Below are 19,334 nucleotides of genomic sequence, written 5' to 3'. Positions count from 1 at the left end.
CTCTTCCTAATGGGGCCCTCTCCAAAAGACACATTTTCTCAGTCTGGATTCATTCTGTGGTGGATTTAGTTTGATGTTTAGGGCCATTGTCCTGCTACAGAGCTTCCCTGACATCATCTTGTAAAAGACCTCAATAAATTTGGGAATACAAACCAGTGAAGTGTTGCCAGTTAAAATAAACTGTTTGGACATAATTGTGGATTAAATAACGATGGGACAAATTTAAAGATGCAAAGTAAAAACAGACATTTAAAACAAACACACCTGTGTGTCCTGTAAGCCGCCCACATTAGTGGAGTCATGCCATTCTGATCCATCATGTCCACATCCTGTTACAGAGGAAAGACAAATGACCACATCTGAAGAAGCTGAAAAAGCCATGGAGAGGCAAAAGAGAGGCAATAAGGCTCCCCCTGATGGAGAGAACTGGCATTATTAAAATACAGACTACTCTCAGAGTGGCTTTAAAAAAAACAAACAAACAAACAAACAACCAGAAAGCAAACCAGCGGAGGGATATATGTTACTGTATCTCACACTGGCAGCAACAAGACTTTTAAACATATGCCAGAAAAATCCACATAAGCACATTCACTCTTGTGAAAATACTGAGCTGCAGCGTTCTCTACCTGTCCTTTGGCAATGAGGTAGGCCACGATGGAAGTGTGGCCGAACTGGGCGGCCAAATGGACGCAGCTGCAGCCCTCGCCATCGATCAAAGACGGGTCAGCACCATATTTCATGAGCTGCACCACCATAGATAGATGGCCTTGTCTAGAAAAGATAAACACACCATAAAGGGATCATTTAAAAGGCACACAAACTGATCTTGAAGTTTTACTCCACAGCTAGAGAAAGTAACAAATAAAAACAGCTGTTAGCATGCACAAGATAAAACGATGTGTCTTTTAGAGGCCCAGGCTTCCTTACTTGCTTTGAGTTGGTGACCAAGGTAAACATCTACAGTCTCAAATGGCCCTCACATGATTGATGAAGCCTTGAGGCTGACTGCCTGTCTCTTCTTATCATTTTATTTCTATGGTGGCTGCATGCTTTTACTGCATACAGTATATTGGATCTTAAAACTGGCTTTTTATGACCAACACTGTCTACGATATAAACGTCCCAGAAAGGGCAAAGATTTGAGAAACTACAGGTGAAAATGACAGAAATTCACAGCTTCAGTTTAACTTTATTGCCTGAGAGAGTTAAAGTGTGTATCGGTTTCCCTGCACAAAAGCGTGACTGTTATTTGCTTATTATTCTGAGGTCATCCAGATTGAGGAGGCTGGGGGCTTTTTAAGGTTACTGGGCGCTGGAGAGGAGGCTATGGGGGTGGTTTGGGGGTCAAAGCAGCGGGTGACACACGACTCCTTGGTGTCAGTGTATCAGTGACGGTGCAGATGCCTGTCGTTAAATGTATCAATAATTCATGAGGAGACAGCTTCGGCCCCCTGTCTACATGCGAAAAGGAGGTGTGGATGTCATGTGAGCTCTTCCCTGTTATTAGCGGTCATTACAAAGGAAATCGATATTTAACTGTCAAACACTAAGGTTTAAAAAGAAAAAAGAATAAACAATAGATTTGGCTCAAGTTCACAAATGTTTGTTCGAGTGAAGCTCTAGCATTGTTGAACGTAACACAGAGAAGCTAAAATGTGTCTGTCAGATTTAGTCACTTTCTAATTAAAACATAATGACGAAACATAAAAACACTGATCTGTGGACGATTTCAGGCCACTGAGTAGCATATATCAGCGTGTCACCTGGTAGCCCAGTGCAGAGGTGTGGAGTTGAGGTCTCCTCCCAGTTGGTCAACTATAGCTCCCTTTGATATGTAGTACCTGCACACACAAACACAATCACCAGGTGAAGCATTACACTTTGTATACCTGTGATATGGACCTCCTATTAATAGGTGTGGCTGTATAAGAAATATAAATCCCCTCTTCAGTCTTTTATGGTTGCTCAACACAGTTCTTTCACTATTTTTATTTACAACCTGGCACTCGAAATGCACGAGTTAAGACCAACTTGGCAAGATTTGGCATCTTGACAATCTCTCCATTATTAAGAATCAAGTTGAAACAAGTTTTTGTGAGGTTTTAAACTGAACTTAAACTTTTAAATTGTGTCACTTAAACGAAAAGATTGAAAAAGAAACAATTTTTATAACAAACAAGCTAATTTATAAGGCTGTTCAACCACATTTTAAAGCTTCAAAAAATAAAATCAGATTTTAATATCAGATTTATATTCATTTAGGAAAAGGTCATTCTTTAAATATTTAAGTCTGTAAGCTACATAGCCTGCTAGATATGCAGGTATTTCACATTGTTGTAAGCAGAAATGCTGCATTTAATCTGATTACACTGTAAGTTTGTCAGTGTAGTATAATCAAAAAGATTTGTCTTAGTTGAAAGTTTGGTTACTGGTGTAACCTGGGTTCTCTGAAAACCAGGTGAGCCAAGTTTGAAAGAGACCTGCTGTTCACAACCACAAACACAGCCACCGAGTCAAGAGCAGTTACATTAAACCCAACATCTGAGCCTCATCTGTCCATGGAAGTGCACCAGTACAATTCCCTGTCATTTTAATGCCAGTTTACCTAAAAAGGAAGACTCATAAAGCAGATGACAAATAAGCGTAGAAGTATATTACAGAGGTCAATGGCAATGTGATGGGATATACTGTGAAAGGCTGCCTCCATACCTGAAACTAATTATAGTTGTAGTTTATAATCCTGTAAATGGCACCGCAGGTAATGAATATCCACATATTTTACTGCATCAACATAAACTATTAAAAAGGAAGTGGAAGTCAATAAAATGAAAAGCAAGATGAAAACGTAAATGAACGAACGGAGATCAACACAAATAGAAACAATGCCATTGTTTGACTCACTGGGTGCGAAGTATTACAGTTTTACAAAAATATTGAAATGTGTAAGACTAACTTGGTTGTGGTTTCTTCAATTCAGTTCTTTATATGAAACCAGAAGATGTCTTGTACATTTTGTTGAGTTGACCAAAGAGCTACACTGTAATCTCCAACTACCTGACAACCTCAACACATGATCTGAATTAACTCACTTGACCAAGTCTATCCTGTTGTTGATGGCGGCCCAGTGAAGGAGCGTTACGTTTTCTTTGTCTGGCTGCCGAACATCGAAACCTGCCTCCACCAACTCCCTGCAGCGCTCGAAGATGCCGTACCTAAGGCAGAGGGGGGAGGATTAAAGTATGTACAAATAAGTAAGTACAAATGCCAGATATACAAATGCACAAACATAAACAAACACAGCGTGAAATACATAAAACTAAGAGATGCTGAGAAAATCTGCACACAAAACTGGAAAATAAAAAAAAGCAAACACCCAAACAAGACACCCACACTGTGGCATAAGATGGCAAGTGAATAATCTCAACCTCAAATCAAAATAACATAAATCTAGTATCCAGTGTTACAGCCACTCAGAGCTATATATATCTTTTTTCCATCAGGAACATATTTTCAAGCTTCGTCTCTTCCCAACAATAAGTCATCTCATGTCCTGACCTTGCAAATGACTTTCTTTACATACAGTGAATCAGAAAACCACAGATGAAAACATGGTGGGCTTCAGATTTAAAACCTGCGGTATGTTGACAACACAAAAACACAGAAACAAACACGCAAAGATGCGGGCTCCTATTAGACCAGCTGGTAACTAGACAACAATGTCACCTTCATAAGTCACACTGGTGTGATAACAGTAACACACACAATCCACTTACTGTGTGGCTTTGACAATGTCCCAGGTGCTGTAGTCATCCACGTGGTTTTTACGGCTGACATTCTCACTGTAGCCGTGATTGTAATGACTCTGGGGTTTGATTTCCTACAAGTAAACAGGGAGGACAAAGGACAGTTAAGTTCCTGCCTATGTTTGAGGTGACATCACAGGATTTTTGTACTAAAATTGTAAATTTCCAATTAATAAAAAAAAAGCAAGTCCAGGGATCAGAGCTCACATCACGATACTGACATTTTTATAGCAAAAAGCTGAAGAGTTTAGAAGCTCTGGGAGTAAAACAATGCTATTAAGCAAGGCTGCAGAATAACATGTGACTCTTCTTATCATGCTAAAAAGGAGCTAAAGACCGTAAGCACCGTCAATACAGTAGCAATAAAAAAATCTGACAAAAATCAATGACTACAGACAGATTGTCTTGAACTTGTTTGCTCAAACTGGTAAATGGACTGATTCTTAAATAGCGCTTTTCTAATCTCCCGGAGTACTCAAAGCGCTCATACCACCCATCACCTACTCACACAAGCACTGTCTTCTGTGCTTTTAAGTTTTACTAACTACCATTCAGACATGTTCATACTTCGATGGATGCACTGGACAGCAACTTGAGGTTAATACAAGGATATAAGGATATTTGGCATGCAGACTAGGGGGAGCCAGGGATCGAACCACCAACCCTCCGAACAGTAGACGACCTGCTCTCCAGAGCTACAGCCACCCCTTTCTCAATCTCGTGGGGCTAAGCGCCATTTGTCCCTCTAAGAAGTTTGGACTTGGACAGCATGGAGTCGAGTAACTAGGTAGCATGATGGTATTTGTAAAGGCGAAAAAGCCTTGTTAATATCAGAAATCAGAGGGCAGAGCAGGCCAGACTGCTTTGAGCCAATAGGACGGCAACAGTAACTCAAAAAAACACTTGTTAAACCAAGGAATGGAGAAGTGCATCTCTGAATGAACAACAGGATGAATCTTGAAGCAGATGAAGACACATCTGCCAGTCACACCAAACTTCTGTTCATGTGTGAGTCCAAGTAAGTCCAGATATTGCCACCAACAACGTAAAGGCAAAAAAAGAAGAAGAAAATATCCCCACTGGGTTGGAATACTGGGAAAACGTTCACGATACCACACCACACATAAACAGTTGTTTACTGATTCTTAGATGCAGTTTTGGTTTGGCTTGGTTCAAGCTGCAAAAACATAAACAGATGGTCATTATCCGACAACAGCAGGGTCAACAAGGGCACAAGTGACAAAATACATATGGAACAAAACTTGCAGTGGAGTAAAAACTTGGACGGGGAATTAGATGACTATAACCAAATGCTATGAAGTAAGCATGTAAGATCAGCGAGGACAACAACTGTTCTGTAGACATTTGCAACAGAACTACATGATAAAGAGGTCAGTCAAGATTCATTTCATAAATTTGTTTCAACAAGAGATGAAAACAGATGACTTAAGGAGAAAATGTGTCTGCATGGGCCTTCATTTGAACACATTTTCTAAACTTACTTGCACCCTCAGCACTGACACTGAGGAGCTGCAGCAATGTCACTGATTGCATGCACCGTGACCAATGCAGCAAGCATATCTGGCCCATAAAGGCCAAAAAGGCTTTGAAAAGACCACTGTGACAGAAACAAGTTTAGGACGCAGTGCACTGCAGGGGACAGGCTCCTGGAAATGCAGACACACAGTGTAGTGCTCCAGAACACTTCAGCTTTTATATAAATAGCTAATCACAGTATTCAATTATAAAAAGAGAATAAAAGCAGCAGGAGACCAGCTTGTTGTGTCCTGCAGCTGCTGAGGATCTCTTCTGTCACATGGATGTGGTGACTGTGCTACTCATATTCAATTAGCCTCCATGGTAACGCCTCAGAAACCACAATTAGCCTCGATCACCCGGAAATGAGAGCTGCATCTGGTAAACACAGAGGCTTCCACTCTGCCTTTAGCCAGTGAGACTCGTAACTTTGAGAGTGGGCACTGAGCCAGATGTTAAACTGGGGTAAGCTGCTTCTTCTTCATTGCTTTTAAGACCTTTTAAAATGAAAAAGGACATAAACACAAGGCAGAGAGAGAAACAAATTATGTATGAAATTTAGAGTCTAAACTGTGATCATGTCTCAGGAATAGATACCAACCTTACAGTATTCCAGCAACATTACCACCTTAAAATCTCATGGTTTGACTTTTACACAGCCTTTCATGTCTTTTTGGCTGTGCTGCTGCTGCCACGCACTTAAGATTGAGAAATAATGAGGCATCCTCTGGGGAGGTGGCTGAGGATACGACAGACCTGTGTAGAGCTGCTAGGTAGCTTGAGGTGAGATCTCAGTGGCCACAGGGACTACAAGCTCATGATTATGTTCAGTGTTTAGCTTTAACTTCCCTACAGAGTCACAGGGATCTAACTGTGGAACCCGTGTGTCTCCCACCTTCGGGAAAAGGAGAAAAGTGCAAAGGAAAAAGCAATACAGACAGGTTTGTTTAACAAGAATATAAGAACTTCACTAGTTTATAACAATTTAAAAAAGAATACACAGCTCAGTGAGATGCTTCTTTTCCCATAGAGCCATCTGTACAGACAGTAGCATGCTGAGCTACAAGACAAAAATCACAATTTACTTTATTTTGATTAGCCCACAGAGTTAGATGCATCAGAGCTGAGTAAATCTGCCAGTGACAGCTGTGACTGCAGCCTGCCAGCGGTCGCCCTAAACACTACTGAGCAGCGACGTATAATTAATACAAAAAATATGTACAAAGTGTCCACACGTGATCGTCTTTTGAACAGCATTCTCTGAATCTTTTTGTTGAACTGCATGAGCAATAAACATATTTTCCTGTGTTAGCACTCAGTGCTATCTATTTATTTATATCTTCCAGACATTTGTGAATTATATGATGGGATAGTCTTATAAAACCAATCAACCAGAGCACTTGGTTGAGTGATCACTGTGTCCATCCTTTAAAGCCCAAAGAGCTCAGATGACTGTTTGACAAAGTAGAGTTGATGGTAATGGCATTTTTATGAAGCGCACTACAACACATGACCTCAACATGGCATCTTCACATCTGTTTAATAAAATAAGAAGCACTTGTGTTTAGGGCTGCCACGATTAGTCGACTAGTCACGATTACGTCGACTATCAAAATCGTCGTCGACGAATTTAATAGTCGACGCGTCGTTTGAAGCTTTGAGATCCCAAAAGACGCAGGAATAAGTAGCAGGATTTAAGAGTGTAATAACGGACTGAAACAGAAGATGGCAGCACTGCATGTACAAGGATACCAGCTGCCGTTAAACCCCGAAGAAGAAGAAACTGTGTCCCAGAATTCATAGCGCGGCCGATCGCAGCCCAGCTCAGTTTCCAACAATGGCGGTAGCTAGTTAGTTTTAATGTTACTCTTATTATTCTTTCTGGGTCACAAAATAAACGTTTAACATATTTTCAGGTGGGAATGTAGCTGTGTAAACCTCAAATATCTGCTCAGTTTATCAGGACACCACATACTTTCAAAAGCACTCCGACGTTTTCGGAGACGTCTGTTACCCACTAGCTCGATAGCTAGCCGGGGTTCAAGGCTCACTAGAGCCGTGAGAACACCGGACTCCCGGCAAATCGTTTTCAAACCCACCGCCGTCTTTCGCTACTCAGGTTAAACATGATACATAAGTCACTTAGATCAGCGGTCCCCAACCTTTTTTGCGCCACGGACCGGTTTATGCCCGACAATATTTTCATGGACCGGCCTTTAAGATGTCGTGGATAAATACAACAAAATAAAACTAGTACCGGTACCGAAAAAAAGAAGATTTATTCATAACACACGTGAAAAGACCAGAGTTAACGATAAAAACGATAACAAAATGACGCTGAATACCGATAAAGACCCTGAAAACCATACATTTCACACCTGAGCCTCAACTCTCGCGTTGCCCGGCACCAAAGGACTCACGCACCGGTACCGGTCCGAGGCCCGGGGGTTGGGGACCGCTGACTTAGATAACTTAAAAATGTTACTGTTTGGCTTTTTTTGAGATGCTCGAGAATATACTCTGGTGTCCTGTTATATTTTAGATAGCAAGGAGTTTATTAAACTTCACCGAAACAATCTGCAAATTTCATTAAAATTCAATGAACTATCATCTTGTCTTTATTTTTAGTTAGCACATACCTTAAACACTTAAAGCTGTAAGCTAATGATAGTTATATAAGAGCAGATGCTGCTGGTGCAATAAGCTGTACGTTTTACGTTCAATGGATGATGATCTGATTAGTCGACTAATCGCAAAAATAATCTGTGACTAGTCGACTATCAAAATAATTGTTTGTGGCAGCCCTACTTGTGTTTTTTGATGGTATTAAAAACTTTACCATCAAGATTTCTAAATACTCTGGTATACCATAGTAGTATCCAAGCCTACTTATGGCTTTCAGAAAATAAAGCATAAATGCAACCATCCAACCTCTTTGCTTTTTATCTAGTTCATGGTAGCAGGGGCGCCTGGAGTCTAGCCCAGCTGTCACAGGGTGAGAGGTGGGGTACACACTGGATAGGTCAACAGTCCATCACAGGGCTAACACAAAGAGGCAGATCATCATTCTCACTCACATTTGTAATCAGCAATTAACCAAACACATGTGCCTCTGGACTGTGGCAGGAAACTAGGACGAGTAAATGTAAACTCCAAACACTCGGAACCTTCTTCTTCTAGCCCTGTTACAGTAAATGGTATTATTTACTTTGTCTGGCTTAACATACAGCAATATGGCATTGTCTGCTTTTCGAACCAGGCCTCAAAAACCAGTATTAGCAATATTAACATCAGCCATACGTATCAAGTGCAAAAAACGTAGCACTAAAAACAAATACAACTTAGTCTAGGGTTTCGGAAAGGAAATCATGTTGCTTTCTTTAGATTGAGGCAGTTCTCTATGGTTCCTAAATCTCAGGCACTGCAAATCATCAGAGAGACCACCATTCAAACAGTGAAGGAAGGAAAAACAAGCTACAACCTATAACTTTGTTTTACATGGTAAATCAGGTTGAGGGAGAGGATAGAAGACGAGGGTGGAGCAGAGATATGAAGGTGACTACTTGCTGCTTTTTTCTTTCTATTTTAGGAGCATCAAAGCTGCCAAAATTCATTTGTACTTTCACTGCCAAGGTTTAGTCATTTGACAAATCCACATAACCCCATGTGTTCCTCAGTTTAGTCCAACTGCCAAGGGGAGGAAATAAAAAAGTGGGAGTAAAGAGCTGCTGAAAATGATTTAAATATGATCATGACTGCACTGAACTTTTTTTTTTCTGTTTGGCTGACAAACAGAAGCCGGATACTAAATGTGAAACTCAAAGCCTGAATATTCAGTTGTGTGCAATTCTGTCAAGGAATCTGCTTTCCTGTTAGCGGAGCGAAGCGGGAAGAGCGGGCTCATCCATAGACTCACAGACACCAGATGTTACATCACTTTCTCCAGCACCATCTCTTTCTTTGTGAGTAACCTTTGACCCCTCGCATGTCTCTGTGGCCACCCCACCATCTCTGTCTCTCCTGGCATCAGAAAAAAAAAAAGCCGAGGATGACATTTGTGACTCTAGTGATAATTGCAGCCTGTGCCTCTTTAAGCTTCCTTATTGTGTACCTGCTGACTTGTGATGAATACAACAGTTAGGTAGGAGGAAGGCGGGATAACATTACCAGTTAAACAGCATCTACTTCACTAATGCCATTGATTTAAGGTTGAAACCTTATCCTTTGAGGGCGTACACTTGGCTTCTGTTAGTGGAGCTGGTTGGTAGGACATATGGCAACAGTTCTACAGGGGGTGGTGGTGATCATGTGCCTTGGACAGTATTACTATTAAAAATAAGCAGGTATTATGACAGTAGAATCAACAAAATCAGTTGACATAACTGTAGTAATACTTCAATAAAGGGAATCAAATCAAACTATGAGGACAGCAATTTGATTTTAATCTGAAGTGCATTAGGCAAAAATTGTATCGCATCTGCAACGCCTAGTTTGCCAAGACCGGAGTTCTGTCTGGCTATAGCCATAGATCACAATTGGGTTTCGTCTGAAATTAGAGCTATTTCAAGGAGTTAATTTAATATTCAAGACACAGTTTGAATGCATGGATCAGGAAGCGGGGCAGAGGAGAAACACCATTTTTATGAGAGAAATAATAAGAAGGCTCCAAGCATTTTCCAAGTTACCACTGCAAGTAGCTGAGCATATCATCAACCTTTATGAGTGCTTTATGGACAAAACAACACTAATTTGAATTTCCAATGAATTTCCAAATAAGATAACCCTTTATTGTTTACATTCCTCAAGAGAGGAAATTTCCAAGTGGCAGGCTGAGCTGCTTCAAAGCAAACAAAAAGCAAAATAGAGGACTTTCTAAGTATACAACTAAACTTGATGCTTGATTTCAGGTGTCTCACACATTTAGACTTGCTCGGCTCTTCATGATCTACAGAATGACTCAGATTGCGCTAAAGAGAGGAGCAACTTCAAGCCAAGCCTACTTATGTATGCAGGAAAAACACAGTTTATGATGAGTTACTACTGGTGACATGTAGATGTGAAGCCAAAGGTCATTTTGTGACAGCTCCTGAGCAATGATGCAGCAGGAAACAACACAGAATTCATGGCACACAGAATTGAGAAAGACCACGTTTAGACAAAGAGAGACCCAGCTGTGTTCTTGCCTTTATTATTGAATGGAAAACTTTATCAGCTTTAATATATAAAAGTAATGAGCACATTTTTACCTATCGCAATCTCTTCTATTGGTTGGTTTGAACTTTAGCTGGCCTTCTCTTCCTGCATATAATAAAAGTGCTAGCTTACTTGCAGTGAGCACAGAATGATTATTCACCAAGTTAGTCTGATAGTGGCAACTCCACACAAACACGCAGGAAGGACTGTGTCAGGGGAGAAAATAAGACGAGGGTTCTCCTCATTTCATTTCCATTAATGAGGAGAGTCTTTAATTTTTTTAATCTTATCTTTACCAAGTATAATCTGCAATAATAGTAACAGCAAGCTCATTATGGCATTGTACAGCTCACTGTTACACCATCACAGAGAGGAAGCATTCAATCTATCACACAAGAAAGGAAAAGAGGAGAAAAGCAGTACTCTGTTTATGTATTTAAATGGAGGAACCAGTGGGTGTGGATGCACATAATCCTGACAACACAGAAAGACCACCTGCTTTGTGTGAGAAAACCACTTGCCCTTCACCTATTCAAGGGATGCTTTTGTCTATTATCACTTAAATGTCTATAAATGCAGTCTCCGGACTGCAAATTATGAGTTGGAGGCTCATACTTGAGTCAGTTTAGCGAGTTTTAAAATAAACTCTCCAGTCCATACAGCTTTCATACACAATGAATGCATCTGATAGGGTCTGACAGAACAGTGAAAGAACACTGAGATATTAAACATCCAGATGAGTTTCAGTACTGTCAAATATACTTATGCTTTGCTTTGCTTCCAATTAAATTCAAAATAATCTTTATTTATCTTATACTGGTCCTTTGTGCCACCACTCAAACAAAGCCAATTTAATTTCTCTTCCCCACCTGTGTGCCTGAGAGCGGTATATTAAAGATATCTGGACTGGATGGCAACATACAGATCCAGCGTTAACAAGCTGTCTGAAATGCAACATTTAGAGCACGAAAGCATCCATGATTGGCCACTGTGACATCACCTATCAGTTCTGGGCTCAGCATTAATGTTGTTGGTTTTTTTAAGCCAAACGTAACCATACTTGGACAAAAAGATGGAATGTTGACTTATGAGGAAATGCTAGCTTGCTTAGCAAGCTGTATCCATAAAGTGTAATGCACGGCTAATTACTGTTAATTATCAGACAAGTAAAACATGAGAATTTCACACACAGAAACACAGGGGTGAAGTCCAGCTCAGTGACTCACCCAAATTCAAGCAGAGATAAAGCCTAGCAGAAAGTGATAGAGCTACCTGTGTCTGGGCAGCTGTCAGTCCAAACAGCTCAAAGAGGGGAACTATCCTTAAGGCAAAAGCATTTTTGCAACAAGCAGTAAACATCCTTTTTACTGCTCTAAAGTTGGGTATTTTAAATGACTTCCTTTTGGAGACAGTAGAAGAACTTAAACACTTAAAGCTGTAAGCTAATGATAGTTATATAAGAGCAGATGCTGCTGGTGCAATAAGTTGTACGTTTTACGTTCAGTGGACGATGATCTGATTAGTCGACTAATCGCAAAAATAATCTGTGACTAGTCGACTATCAAAATAATCATTTGTGGCAGCCCTAGTAGATTTTGAGCAATTTTTAGGGTTGTTGTCTTGGTGAAATATCCAACCCCGGCACAATTTCAACTTTGTCACTGATTCTTGAACATTGTTTTCAAGAATCTGCTGGTATTGACTGGAATCCATGTGACCATCAACTTTAACAAGATTCCCAGTACCTGCACTGGACACAGAGCCCCACAGCATGATGGACTGCCACCAAATTTTACTGTGGGTAGCAAGTGTTTCTCTTGGAATGCTGTGTTATGTTTCCACAATGCACACCGCCTCTTCTTATGTCCAAATAACTCAATTTTAGTTTCATCAGTCCACACAGCACCTTATTCCAAAATGAAAGTGGCTAGTCCAAATGTGCTCTAGCATACTTCAAACGACTGTGTTTGTGGCATGTGCGCAGTAAAGGCTTCTTCTGCATTACTCTCCCATACAGCATCTCCTTGTGCAAATTGCGCTGAATAGTTGAACTTTTTTTTCAGGTCATTTGAGAGTTGTTTTGAGACCCCCATGTTGCCACTCTTCAGAGAAGATTCAAAGAGGAGGAAAACTTGCAATTGGTTACCTTAAATACTCTTTGACTGATCATGATTGGATTCACCTGTGTATGTAGGTCAAGGGTCAATTGAGTTTACTAAACAAATGTTGTGTTCCAATAATTAGTGCTAAAAGCATTCAAATCAATAAAATGGCAGGGGTGCCCAAATTTTTGCACCTGCCTAATTTTGTTTAAGTAACAATTGCACACTTTCTGTAAATCCTATAAACTTCATTTCACTTCTCAAATATCATTGTGTTTGTCTGCTATATGATATATTTAACTGAAATTGCTGATCCAAACAACCAATGATTTCTGAAGAAAAATCATGGAAATTATCAGGGGTGCCCAAACTTTTGCATACTACTGTATGATAGGGCCCTTATAGGTCAATCTCTACTATTGAAACAGGCAGCACAGCTGAGAAAGACAGCAACCACAGTTGCTGGGGGCAATGTGATGGGACTAGTAGACCAGAAAACTGTCTCTGCCCCTGTTTGGGATTATGTTCCAATGATAAAGATGAACCAGACCACTGTTGAACTCTTCAAGCTCCAAAAGCAGTTTATTAACCACATGGTTTTATTAAACTGCAAGTCTGCCATCATTCCTGCTCTTACTACTGAAAGTGGTATTATAGTTCACTGCTGGGTGTACGGCAAAATAGTCTTTAATATTGTAAAGAACCTAGGATCAGTCAAAAGACAGCAGAACACTGACTCCTTCATGCAAACCCATTCAAAAGTGGCCACTTGCCTGTTCATGCAATATTACTATTTGAGCTCTAACTGGCCCAATATCTGAAGAAGATTCGTAAATTCAGAGCTTGAATTTTACTATTTGGATCACCAGCCCAAGTACATCAACTCATCCTGCCAGCATCTTGGAGACATTTAAGATATGAATTCTTTTCACTGCCAGCTTTAACAGTTACTGAGCATGGTTGAGGGTAAACAAGCCTGCTTGACCTGCCAGCAAAAAAAAGAAAAAAGAACTGTTGAGAGTGAAAAGCAAGCCATCCGTCACTGAAGCATTACCAGACTGCATTACATTCAAACAAAACTCTCCCTGATGATTAGATTACCTGCCAAGCACAGATGGCAACTAATGACAGGCTGTGTTCAATAGCTAACCTAACAAAATATACCACTACCCTGAGGTATGAAATGTTAAATTGTTATATAGCACTTCTTAAACGTGACTTTCTACAATGCTAAATAATGGTAAGCTGGTCACCTTGGCCTTGAATAGATTTGCAACTTAAAGATCTAGGTAAATGGACAAACTTTCTACAAATATGCTGCATTCAGGCTAGCTAATTAGTTAACACTTTAATACTTCTTCAGTTAGACAAGTATGTCACAAATTATCCTCTATTATGAACTAATTATTATTATTTTTGTTAATCTTAATATATTACAAAAATACATAGGCGGATGAAGTATTCAGATTCTTTAAGTAAAAGGACAAATTTAATAGTTCTGTGCTTGTAAATGTAAGCATAAACCAAAAAACAGCTTACAAAGAGCAACAATTACTCAATGCAGACTATATATATCTTTTTAATAATTTTAAAGGTTTTTAATTGCTTTCTGCATTAGCTGACTGTTCAGTTCAAAAACTGACATTCGACTACAACTTTTGAACATGACAGCTGGAACCAGCAAATGTTTGGAACCAGCTGTTTGACTAGTCAAATAATTGTTTTGGCTCTGGATACAATAGCTCCTAATAACTAATCAATGCACAACTTATGTGACACAGCTGATAAACACTGACCAACAGGGCAACACCAGTGTTTGCCTCACATATTAGGACATCTCTAGTTAATAAAACAACAACAAAGTCTTAATATGTTCTGTGTAAAGAAAACTCGTCCATTAGAAAAGCTGTCAGATAAATGTAGTGAAGTGAAACGTGCCATTTCCCTCTGAATTGTTGTGGAATATTAACAGAAAGGAAACACTGGAACACCTCACATCTCTACTGATGTACAGTATTTACGGTAATATAGGGAGTTACAACCAGCCCAGTAATAACTTACCATGTCTAATGATATTAGGTGACAGAAAGCATTGTGACCCGGGTGGTCCGCTCCTACACAAACACCATTACTGACAACTGTTACCTCTGTGTTAGCTAACTGGTTGTATGCACAGAGTGCAGTTTTTAAATCAACATTTTTAGCTGTTCACACTTTATTAATATTATTATTATTATAACGACCGACAGTACACAACAGCTTCATACCCACCTATACTACATATACATCACAGCAGCTAGCGTGAGTCCTGTCAGTTTAGCTACAAAGCTAACGTCGTACAAGATTAATCAGTAACCTTACTTCTTCCCACATGAACTGAAACGGAGACTACAGGCTTGTTTACTCGCTGTACGATCACTTCCAGGGAAAACACAACCTGGCTTGTTACCAATGACACGAACATCTGCCCAGCGTTAAAGGCTATGCAGCAGCGAGAGGGGGCTAGCGCTAGCACCTTTAGCATCGTTAGCTGGCTGCCACCCCCCCACCGGTGGTTTTGCAGGGGGCATCGGGTTTTCCAAAAAAAGAAAGAAAGGGGAAAACACAGAGCCACCGGCACGCAGGGCGAGGTGACGCCTTTACTTTGCGTTCATGTGTTCGTCCGAAGGCGTGAACCCAAGTGACCATACCTCAGGATGGAGAATAGGGACGCAGCCAGCTTCTTTCTCATATTCCTCCATAGCGTCGGCCATCTTGGTGGTGATGCTCGCTGAGCATTGTGGGAAACAGGAGGCAGTGCAGGGGGGAACAGTCAAGGAGGAGGGGAGGAAGAGAAGAGAGGATCTGTCAGAAACACTGGTGATGTACAGGTCACAGCACATAATAGAAAGGATGTCTAAAGTTGTACAGCAAAAATATATTTACTGTGATTTATTATGTTTCCTATAAAATTATTCGGGGTTTTTTTGTGTTAGTACCCCGTTCTGGGGGTGGGAAGTGTAAAGATGATGGTTTGTTTTCCATCCATCCATCCTCTCATCTTTTTCAGGGTTGCTGGAAAAACCAGCAGCAGTACCTGCAGCAGAGTAGCACGTTTTTGACTGCCACATTGATTTTGTATGTTTTAGTTACTATTTTTTCTGAGATAGGTTTACAATGTAAAATATATATTTGTATAGCAGGAAAAAAATATATTAAATTGGATTTTTTTTGTGGGCTACTAAAAATATACAAGCAGCCAGTAAAATGTCTAATGTACTGGTCTGGTGGCCCAACAGGGGGGAGGATGTTAAACAGTGGTGACACTGCAGTCCTTTTACTTTTATGTGGTTTCTTTTTACATAACAGTAACATTTGAACTTACTGTTAACTGTTGTCATCTGTACCCATCAACTGGCACAGGTCTTTGTGATCCCCAGGTTTCTGTAATGCTTGCAAATGACGGAGACATTTCCGTAGCATGTGGGACATCTGGTTGCCCTTCATTCTGATCAGCAGTGGAGCAGTGCATGGAGGAACATGATGAGCACTCCCAGAGTGACCTCTACAAAATGACCTCCAGCAAGTCACTGGTGTGAATGTCTCTGAACAAACCATCAGGAACAGACTTCGTGAGGGTGGCCTGAGGCCCAGTGACCTTTAGTGGGCTGTGTGCTCACCAGGCAGTCAGACTGGTGTTTGCTATAGGATACTGGCAGTCCAACGCTGGCGCCCAGTGCGCTTTGTTTTCAAAGTGTCACTTTCATTTTTTGAGCAGTGTATATTGAAGTGAAAGTTAGCTTTTCAAATTTGAAAACAGGTTTTAGGGTACAGGTTTTTGGCATTTGTAATTACACACTAGTGTAAATAAGCCATCCTCCGGAAAGGTGAGTTCAAATACAAGGAACTCCCTGGGGGTTTCCTTCTAGGGCAAAATCTGATTTTGCAGACTCAGCTAATTAAATAGAAAACTCTTTCTAGTTCCACTTATTTGATTTGCAGTTTGAGTAGTTCAGTTTTTGCCATTACAATATTACCAACAATGTAACATCTTATTAGTTTTGAATCAGATCTAAAATCTGAGCAACTGTATGAGTTAAGTATATATATCCACCCAGCTGGTATACTCACAGTATCTCATGAGCATTGTAGTTTTCAGCATTTTTATAACATAACAGTCGTATAAAGAGAGAGAGATAGTTATTTATTAATTAAATTTTTTAATGAATCCTTTGCTTATCCTGGTAAAAATGTCACCGAGATTAAAAATCTAATTTCCAAGAGAGATCTGGCATCATGCCAGCAAAGGTGATTTATTAAGAATACATAATTCTCAATAAATCGAGATAAAAAAAATTTCCGGGTTGTAAATGGTCCAGTACTATTTGGTTTAGGGGAAAATCCATGATGACAAAACTGATTGATGGTCGAATTTTTATGTGAAACCATCGATGACACTACCGTTATACCGCTTTGCGCCTGTAGATGTTACCTGTCACGTGCACCTTTACCGAACCCAAAACTCCAACCACCACTAGATGTCACCGCACACCCAGGCATGGATACTTGCGGCTCCTCAATTGCAGCAGCTGCAATAATCATTGTAGTTATTACTGGGGGCAGAAAAATGATCAGCTACATTAAAAATAAGGTCGACCAAAAACAGAGGTGCTCATGGTAGTTGTGACTCACGAAAACCCGGCAGAGGTAAAGTTTGAATTGATCACAATTAATTAATGTGCACGTCTCCTTAACAAATTTAATCTCACCAAAAAAGCATTACTATATAACAATAACCTGATGAGTTATATATACGAATTCCAATAAGTAGTGTTACCAGAGGCACCTGTAACTGTCAGCTGTTTGAAAGTGCACCAAAGCGATTACACGTTTGACACGTTTGCAAGGGGAAATAAGACGTTACCCGAGCAGAGGGGAATTTTCGAGCTGACGGGTCAAGTTATCCAGTAACAACCCGTACACGGGATATTAGCTGTTGGCCCTTCAAAATAAAGTCCCAAAGAGAGCCAGGGCAAACGTAAAACGATCAACTCTTGATGAAAATAAACTATAACTGTTTTATAAAAAAAATTATATTTTATTCACATATAAAACACTATAGGAGAAGGTGATTTAGAAAGAAAAACTGGACAAATACGATAAAGACAAGACATAAACTTTTATTTGCCATGTGAAAGTTAAAAAATTGAAGCAAAGCGCACACTGAAGTAGATTTCATGAATTAAATCAAACAGATAGGAGACCCCAAACTGTCTTATTTGGATAATTTTGACTGAAATACGTAATACATAAATACATAACGCGGACGTCTTAAATTTTTTAAATACCTTTTAGTTTGAAATCAGCGTCCGGAAGTCGTGCATTTTCCGGTTACATTACTTCATTTACCACAAAAACAGTCCTGATAGAATCGTGCAGGCACGCTGGTGGCTAACAAATAGACCGCGGACTGCTGGTAAATAAATATTAGAAAGTGTGTTAGCATTGTCAAAGTTGATTTTAAACATTTCAGACATTAAAACTGGACCTACGTGAAGCCAGCGGGCTGAGGAAACCGCGAGTCATCACTCGCTGACGCTGCCCAAAGACGAGTACCACCCGTAAACATTAACGCATCTAAAGCTAACTGTTAGCAGACCGACACACGTCCCGGAGGACTGCTTTTAAATATTTACAGACAGCCTTTTCCTTTCGTGGCACAGCATAACAGGAGACCTCCGGTGGAGCCAAGGTAAGCTCAAACAAGCAAAGAAAAACACCGAAATGAAAGCTAACCCCACTGCCTGCTGTTGATTACAGGCGGCTAGCATAATTGCTAATTGTGTTTGTGGTTGACTGACAGCCGTGACTACAGACGGTTTGTGCGTATTATTGTGTAATAAATCAGGATTAGAGGTAAGGACCGTAGCAGCTCCCGCATCTTCATGCGCTGCACTTGTGCCCCCGGCATCTGTCCCAAATAAAACTCCACATTTAGCCTGTTGGTGTTAGTTAATTCAACGCGAATGCACCCCAGGGCAACGCGCTGAGTGATGAGGCTGGCTAAATTTGGATTTCCTGCCGCCCGCTGTATCCGGGTGATGTATGGGAGAAGCTGTGGATTATAAACCACACCAGCCTTTGCCACTTCAGCGGGTCTAGTGCTGATAATGTTGTTGCTTTTCTAACCCCCACCCCACCCCACCCATGCTGCCTTTCAGTCATATCTCGCTGCAGTGTTGGATGTCTGCAGCTCTGTTTCCACTTTCACTTGACAGGAGACAAGCACTGAAACAGGAGAATCACAGGGTAGCAGCAGCTCTTGCTAACTGTGTCAGACAAGCAATGCATCCGGTGGATCCTGGCGTGGTGTCTGATATCTGATATTACCATGTCATGGTGTCCACCTGCGATTTAACAGTGTTTTCTATGCCATACTCCTTTTTTTCTTGCTACTCAAAATATGCAGTGAGATGGTGAAATTATGTTGGGAACTAAATCTTGGGACCAGACTTGGCATCTGGCACTCATAAATTTATATTTGCAATATTTCCATATTTCCGTCCTGTGCCAGTGTGCATGTAAATAAGGGCAATCCCACACTTTCCATGGCAAACCTTTATTGAGGTGTGCAGTCCAAGGTCACGGGAGTAACCAGCTCATTTGCCAGTCAAAAGGAGTTTCCACTCAGACCTTTTTTGAAGCACTGCTTGTTCCC

At 40.5% G+C, this 19,334-nt stretch overlaps 2 protein-coding genes across 4 annotated transcripts in view; one reads left to right on the top strand and one right to left on the bottom strand.

Moving 5' to 3' along the window:
* zdhhc17 (zinc finger DHHC-type palmitoyltransferase 17) overlaps window positions 1-15,459 on the bottom strand; it is a 34,396-nt gene extending 18,937 nt beyond the window's left edge. The window contains exons 1-6 of the mRNA XM_040050824.1: window positions 15,328-15,459; window positions 3,777-3,880; window positions 3,093-3,215; window positions 1,767-1,844; window positions 630-774; window positions 265-329 (exon numbers count right to left, since the gene is read on the bottom strand). Coding sequence (XP_039906758.1) covers window positions 265-329; window positions 630-774; window positions 1,767-1,844; window positions 3,093-3,215; window positions 3,777-3,880; window positions 15,328-15,390 — 578 coding nt within the window. The 5' untranslated portion in view covers window positions 15,391-15,459. The remainder of the gene's footprint in view (window positions 1-264; window positions 330-629; window positions 775-1,766; window positions 1,845-3,092; window positions 3,216-3,776; window positions 3,881-15,327) is intronic.
* A 2,559-nt stretch (window positions 15,460-18,018) lies between these two features.
* The window catches only part of osbpl8 (oxysterol binding protein-like 8), a 95,244-nt gene continuing 93,928 nt past the window's right edge, over window positions 18,019-19,334 (top strand). For 2 of the 3 annotated variants that reach the window (XM_040050817.1, XM_040050812.1), the window contains exon 1: window positions 18,019-18,368. The gene's annotated coding sequence lies outside the window, so the exon portion shown is untranslated. The remainder of the gene's footprint in view (window positions 18,369-19,334) is intronic. The other variant, XM_040050813.1, reaches the window with a different exon arrangement.

This window comes from Simochromis diagramma, unplaced genomic scaffold (assembly GCF_900408965.1).
Source record: "Simochromis diagramma unplaced genomic scaffold, fSimDia1.1 OVJJ01000131.1, whole genome shotgun sequence".
NCBI lineage: Eukaryota > Metazoa > Chordata > Actinopteri > Cichliformes > Cichlidae > Simochromis > Simochromis diagramma.
This window is presented reverse-complemented; position numbering and strand designations above follow the sequence as displayed.